The following is a 7,376-nucleotide window of genomic DNA, read 5'->3' as shown; positions in this document are numbered from 1 at the left end:
CTCCTGATCCCTTTGCCTCAAAGGGACTTTATGGTTTCTTAGAATCATAGAATGTCCCAAGTTGGAAGGGAACGATGAGGATCATCAAGCCCTACTCCTGGCTCCATGCAGGACTACCCAAAAATCAAACCATATGTCTGTCTGAGAGTGTTGTTCAAACATTTCTTGAACACTGATGAGCTTGGTGCTATGATCTGGGGACCCTATTACAGTGCCTGAGCACCCTCTCAGCGAAGAAACTTTTCCTGACATCTAACCTTAACCTCCCCTGTTGAAGCTTCATGCCATTTCTCCAGGTCAGCAGAGAGGAAAGAGATCAGCACCTTCCCTTCCACTCCCCCTCATGAGGAGGCTCTAACTAAATCCAGGAAGTTACAACTGAGACCTTGTAATACCAGGCAAACTACAGCTTGCTCAAAGAATTTTGCAATTTCTTAGTTAACTCTGTTCAGCTGTACTGGAATTTGTCTTTATTTGCAGATTTTGCTTTTTGCTTTTTTTTTTTTTTTCTGAGAAACTAAGCTTAATCTGGTCTGTCCTCTACTCTGTCCTTTTTCTCTTTCAGTTGCACTGAATTTGCATAACATTGTGAACATTTCCTTTCTTTAGAAATCATTGCAAATATGGGTCCCAGGCGGAAAAATGTGAAACCATGCTCAGTGAACAGAGAAAGCTCTGAGTCTACCAAAGCTGATGAGCCAAAAGACTACATGAACCAGCTCTCTCATGAAGTGCTTTGCCACATATTTAGGTGAGAAGCTTATTGGAAGTCAATTCGTTATTATAGCTTTTTCTATTTTGTTTTCTGATCTCACCTGCATTGATGCTTATGTAACATGCTATTCAGAAAGTGTAGAGGTACCACGTGTGAATTACTGGATAAAAACTGGGTAAGAAGCGGGGAGAATTTGTCTTTCAGTTCCAGAATTCATTTGGACACTTTAAAAATTAACTTGTGAATGTCATGAATAGTAGAATGACAAAGAACTACAAAAAAAAATAGTGATTTAAATTTGTTCACAAGCGAGTGATGACAAGTGTTTAAATATTGATTTCAGTCCAGAAATATATCTCAGGTATTACAAAGCTGATATGCATATTTTGAAATTGTTGTGCCTGTTTTGTAGTAGATGCCAAAGGGAACTTGGATGGATGTTACCTCTCCTACACCACAGTTGTCCTCCAGGATGTTTACCCATACTGATTACATTCAAAACATAGTGACTTACTGACAAGTTCCTTAAAACAGTAGCTCCTCCAAAATACTTTCCAACTGAGCATGCTAGTATGTACTAGAAAATGAAAATACCTTTAATTAAACTGTGGAAAAAAAAATTGTGGCAAATGGTTTGGTTAGCAGCACTTATTAGAGAACTAAAGCATCTTTCCATTTTAATATTGTGTTTGTACTTTAAATATCCTATATTCAGTATTGAAAACTGGTGATTCCTTCTCTGTAGCCAAATTTCACACTATTATTGTCTGAAAATTCTAGTTGAATTAATATTATTAGGCATTCAAAATGTACAAATTTATGTATTTATGCTTGGGATGTTTTTTAGTTTGAAAAAGTTGAAGAAATCCACATTTGATAAATCAGAGGGGTGTTTTTTCCTCTCCCAAAGGTACCTTCCCTTGCAGGATATCATGTGCATGGAATGCCTGTCCCGGAAGCTGAAGGAAGCAGTCACTCTTTATCTGCGAGTAGTGAAGGTTGTGGATTTATGTGCAGGCCGTTGGTGGGAATACATGCCCACTGGTGAGTAATGCGCTTGCTCAAGAACTGCATTAAAGTGGTATTGAGCAGAACTGGCTGTTATTTCTACTGACATATATGGGGTGAATTTCCAGAAGCAGGAAGAGGAGTTAGAAATTTAATTCCTTCTGACTTTTTGTGATGTTTGGATGTCTTCCTTGAGTATGTGGTTTGGAAATTTTATCTGTATATATACATGTGTGTGTGTTGGGTATTTCTGTAGCAGAAATGGGGAATCTTGTAGCAATCTGTAAATACAATCTGTGTTTGTCTGATTATTGTAAGGGGGTTAATCCAAGAAGAGGCTGTTTACATGCAGGCAGGAAAAAGTACAATGGAATGAGAGAGCAACTCATCTGCCACCAGTTAACAATGTAAGAATAAATAAGTTTTGATATCACACCTCAAGCCATCTTCAGAACAATAGATAAATTTGGCAACCTAGGTCAAGTCTGTGCATATTAGGGTTTCTCTTAAGGTTTGTTGGGGGAGAGAGCTAAAATAAATGTATTCTGAAAGTTAGAAGATCTGTGAAGTTAAAGTTATTAGGACTGGTATTATGTAGATGGTTAGATCTAACCTAAGACAGATGTAAATACAGTCTTTAAATACTGTCTTAAATTTACTCATTTAAAATCCTTATTTGTTGTGTTATGTTAGAATAAAATAATCTTTTTCTTTAAGAAGCTGTCTTATTTCACTGGGAATTGTGAGTTCCGGTGAATAGTGACACAGATAACTGATCTAGCTAGGTGTTTTTGGGCCATGTAGTTGATAAATGGAATTCCTGAAAAGACAGACAAAACCTGTCTGAGAATTTGCTCTCTGTGGAATGAGAGAAAGTATAGTTAATTCTGTAGCCATGCAGCTCCTTTAAAGGAAACATATAGCGAGCCTGCAAAATTCAAGGCAGAAGAGTATGTAGGTCACAATTTATAGAATCTGGAAGCGGAAGACAAGTTATTGCTTCACCGAACACATCTTTTGACATTGTAAAATTTGTACCACCATATAAAGAGGACAGCGTATTTGGCTTTCCCTTTACAGCTAGGTGTCTGCTGTTACACAAGTACCAAATCTGTTGTTGTTATCTTAGGTTTCACTGATTCCAGTTTCCTAACGCTGCTGAGGAAGATGCCAGACATTGAACAACTTTATGGTCTTCATCCCAGGTATCTTGAAAGACGCAGAGTCCGTGGCCATGAAGCTTTCAGCATTCCTGGAGTTCTAGAGGCTTTGCAGGCCTGTCCAAATCTGTTGGTGAGTGGCTAGATTCGAGAGAGAACTTCCTTCAACAGCTGAGATAATCTGTGTTAACAGAAGAATTGTGTCAGAGAATCATTGCCAGTATGTTTTCAGGGCTTCCTGTTCAGACCTGCTTTTTATATTCAGATCTGACTGTATCGTGCAGCGGTTAATTGTAATTATATTTGCAAATGTACAGCTAGCTTGCAATCAAGTACTATTTTTAATTGCACCAGTGAGAATCACAGGTGATATTAAGTCCAGCCATGAATTTAAACTCTTATCCCTCTGCTTTTAAAAAGATAAGTCTTACTACAAATGTCCAGTAAAATGACACACTGCATTATATATCTCTTGTTACTGAGAAGTTTACTTGGCTAATAGGATATTGTTGCCTAAACTGGTGTAAGAGCGTTTGCTTTGCTTCTTTTTATCCAGGGTGTTGAAACCTCTCATTTAGAGCTGGTGGAAGCTATTTGGACATATATGCCACAAGTTCATATTTTAGGGAAGTTTCGTAATCGTAATGGTGCTTTTCCAATCCCTCCCGAGAACAAGCTGAAAATTCCTATAGGAGCTAAAATTCAGACTTTGCACTTAGTAGGTAAGTGTTTAGTGCTGAAGTGGTTGGCTTCCACACAGGTGAATTTAAAGGCTTTGAAACTTTGTGAGGTTGTCATTCTTAAGAGAGGAATTTTTTTGGAATGTGCCATTTTTGAAACATCAGTTGTAATATGTGTAATAGCAGATCCAAAGAATAAATTCTTAAAAAAAAAAAAAAAAAAGTTGACAAACTGAGGTGAACATCTTGTGTTTAAAATCTTTACAGCTTTTATTACATGCTGCATAGCAAAGAAAACATTCTGTTTTTCAAGCCAAGTATTAATCTGAAGAAAATTACCCTAGAGTTTATACTTCAAAATGCATTGTGTAAAATGGCACCCTGTTTGAACTTTTATTTTGTTTATACGTTATTAGGGGTGAATGTCCCTGAGATTCCTTGTATCCCAATGCTGAGGCACCTTTATCTGAAGTGGGTGAGACTCACCAAACCACAGCCTTTTAAAGATTTCCTTTGTATCAGCTTACGCACTTTTGTGATGAGGAATTGCGCAGGTAAGAGCAGCTCATCTGTGGAGGGGATGTTTTAGCATGTAGCAAATCGAGTAATTCTGTTAAAACTGCATAGGTACCAATTAACTGCAAATGGAAATATTAGACAAGATTCTGAAGATTTGTTTGCAGTGTTGGTTAGAAATGGATCCGTCTCCTCTACATCATTAAATTACATAGTTCTGTTGACTTCTTGATCTAGAAGGATTTACGTGGACATGTTTGAATTCTTTAATGTGATATGTTTAATTTTGTTAACCGAGCAAGCTTTGGTCTATATTGGTCTGTTCTACGCAGGACCCACAAATTCTTTGAAGTATGTTCCCCTAGTGACGGGCCTGGCTTCTGCCCGAAATTTGGAGCATTTAGAACTGGTTCGTGTTCCATTTCTAGGAGGACTTATCCAGCATGTAGTAGAAGATAGCTGGAGATCAGGTATGAAACTTCTTTTATTTCATACTTCAAATAAATAAATAAAAAAAAAAATACTAGCAAATACAGAAGACATGAAGCTTAACTTTTTTTAATCTGTAGCATAGCCTTCCTTGACTATTATTTTAAAGGTATCAGGTTTGGAACTATGGTTCTGGTGCTAAATATTGCTCTGTATATAGTGCTCTTTATTGAATACTGTTTAATCTTGTAACTGTAATTACTTCCAGACTGATACGTTAACCTTTCAATTGCATTTGTTGGTGAGTAGAATGGGCAGGATTGGAGGAGCATTATATATCTTTAATCGATTTGCTAAAAATAATGTTTTGTTAGTTCTCTTGTCAAGACAACACTGGTGGAAATGTCTAAGGCTTAAGGATGTTATCTATAACTGAAATAAGAGAATGTTTTTTTTTTTTTTGTCAGGTGGTTTTAGGAATTTGCACACTATAGTTCTGGGAGCTTGCAAGAATGCACTTGAAGTGGATCTTGGCTACCTCATCATAACTGCTGCACGAAGGTATAGTCCTTCAGATCTTTCTTTTCCTCCTTTTTCAAAAATAAGATCTAAGTAATAAAGTTCAAGAACATGAGGAAGCAGAGCAACCTTCAAAAGTTTAAGGATTGAGTATTTATAAATGTCATGTGACAGGAGTATTCTGTGGCTAAAATAGCTGGAGTTCTTTCTGCTTCTGAGTCACTTTGAGTCTTAAGCCTTGTTCTTGGACTTGTATATAAAAAGGGTCATGCCATTAGTCTCTCAACTCTGATACTGCTATGTAACTGCAAAATGCTGCAGTAAAGATACAAATATCCTCTTATTTCTGCTATTTTTGAAATAATATTTCCATTCCAATACCAGAGGACATCTTCTTGAGTGGTTTCTATGGAAATTGTGTTTTGGCATGCCTTTTAATATGAACAATTCTTGGTTGCATTCAGGTTGCATGAAGTGCGGATCCAGCCTTCCTTGACCAAAGATGGTGTTTTTTCTGCTTTGAAGATGGCTGAACTGGAATTTCCACAGTTTGAAACTCTTCATCTAGGATATGTTGATGAGTTTTTACTACAGTGTATGACATTTTTTATATACATAATTATTTGACAAATGCAAGAATTAAATGATGTCTTGTTGAAGTCTTTTCAGTCATTTTCTAGGAGTGATTAAAAAAAAATATTAATGTACCCTTGGTGAGGCTTCTGATCTCATACAGCAAAATGTTTTTTTTGGTTTTGTTTTTTACTTCCTGAAGTACTTACTGAAATTAGGAAAGCCTCAGTTTTATTGAACTGAAGTAATTTTGATCCATTTGCAAATTGGACTAAAATAGGGAATTAGGAAATCAAACTATGAAAGGCAATTTTCTGAAATTCGCTACAGTATTTTCTGCTGTTTTTTCCATAGGTAAAATGGCAAATGGGGACTTGGTGAAGTATGGCTTGGCTGATGTGGTTGAAAATCCAGGAATTATTACAGATATTGGTATGAAAGCTGTAAATGAGGTTTTTTCTTGCATCAAGTATCTGGTCATTTACAACTGCCCACATCTACATAACCCAAATAATTGGATCACAGGTATTGCACGCTTTTTGAAATTTCAGCAATACTATATGTGAGCTATTGCTCACATCTTGAGCTATTCATCCTGAAACTTAACTTTTAAAACATAAAATCCTCCTAGTGGAAACGCATAATTAGATATTACAAAGAAAGGTTGAGGTGTTGAAATGTGCTTGCAAAAGATGTTTAATGTCCTTCGACCACATGCATACTTTGTATATAAGAATTTCATATACAGATGTAAACACGTTTATTTGCACTGCTAGGCGAGGAAGAAATCAGTATTATTTCTTTTTAATTAGTATTTTAAATATAGAATGCATCATAAAATTGGCAGCATGTCCAGTTTTTGATATGTGTATTTTAAATAAGTGTATTTTAATATCTCTTGAATGCACATCCTTTCAGGTCTGGTGGTGAGAAGATAGTCAAAACTTTGGCCCCCTGGATTTTATTTTCCTGAGAGCTGGTAAAAGTACTAGAGAGACAGTGACAAATAGAATGGGGTTCTTGTCATATGGATGCTGACACGTTATGAAATAGAGCTGAAAATACAAATTTCTTTTTGTGCAGTCATTGGATAACCATATGATGATAAAATGACTTGTGACATTACTCATAGGAACTGTACAGAGGATAACCCAATGTTACAAATTAAGACATCCACAGAATTAATTTGTTTTGCTCTTTACAATTTGAAGGTTGGTAGAATACGAAAAACCCATAGAGCGATATTAAAACAGTTTTTTTTTTTCCTCATGCTACTGCTTATTTTATTTTTTCGTAAGTACAATTGACGATGAATGGTTTGGAACTGTAATGATGCTGGTAATAGTCAAAGCTGGGGATACCAAAGCTGCCCACTCCCAAATCTGGAACGAATATAAAGATGAAAAACTGAAATAGCAGTTCTTAAAGAAATGCATCTTCTTTTCTGCAGATCATTCAAGATGGACCCGACTAGTTGACCTCACCCTAGTGCGATGCCACGCAATAAAGCTAGATTCTTTTAGTCAGTTCATTGAGTTATTGCCAAGCTTAGAATTCATTTCTTTGGACCAGATGTTCCGTGAACCTCCTAAGGTGTGTATTTCAATGACTGCTTTTTATTTCTGCCTGGTCAGTTGAAATACAGAGAACTCTAGCTGTTATGTATGCTTTTAAGTTTTAATACATTAAATAGCTTGGTAAATAAATTACTTAGGTTGCAGTTGCTATTATCATAGAATCATAGAATCATAGAATATCCTGAGTTGGAAGGGACCC

At 36.3% G+C, this 7,376-nt stretch overlaps 1 protein-coding gene across 1 annotated transcript in view; it reads left to right on the top strand.

The window, feature by feature from the left end:
• Window positions 1-7,376, top strand: part of FBXO38 (F-box protein 38) — a 20,278-nt gene continuing 12,902 nt past the window's right edge. The window contains exons 1-11 of the mRNA XM_035338582.1: window positions 1-398; window positions 610-751; window positions 1,626-1,759; window positions 2,853-3,016; window positions 3,440-3,605; window positions 3,980-4,117; window positions 4,412-4,549; window positions 4,976-5,069; window positions 5,492-5,622; window positions 5,955-6,125; window positions 7,051-7,229. Of these exons, the coding sequence (XP_035194473.1) occupies window positions 624-751; window positions 1,626-1,759; window positions 2,853-3,016; window positions 3,440-3,605; window positions 3,980-4,117; window positions 4,412-4,549; window positions 4,976-5,069; window positions 5,492-5,622; window positions 5,955-6,125; window positions 7,051-7,229 (1,443 nt within the window). The 5' untranslated portion in view covers window positions 1-398; window positions 610-623. The remainder of the gene's footprint in view (window positions 399-609; window positions 752-1,625; window positions 1,760-2,852; window positions 3,017-3,439; window positions 3,606-3,979; window positions 4,118-4,411; window positions 4,550-4,975; window positions 5,070-5,491; window positions 5,623-5,954; window positions 6,126-7,050; window positions 7,230-7,376) is intronic.

The sequence above is a fragment of the Oxyura jamaicensis genome, chromosome 13, assembly GCF_011077185.1.
Source record: "Oxyura jamaicensis isolate SHBP4307 breed ruddy duck chromosome 13, BPBGC_Ojam_1.0, whole genome shotgun sequence".
NCBI lineage: Eukaryota > Metazoa > Chordata > Aves > Anseriformes > Anatidae > Oxyura > Oxyura jamaicensis.
Note: the sequence above shows the minus strand (reverse complement) of the source record. Positions and strands in the feature narration are given on the sequence as shown.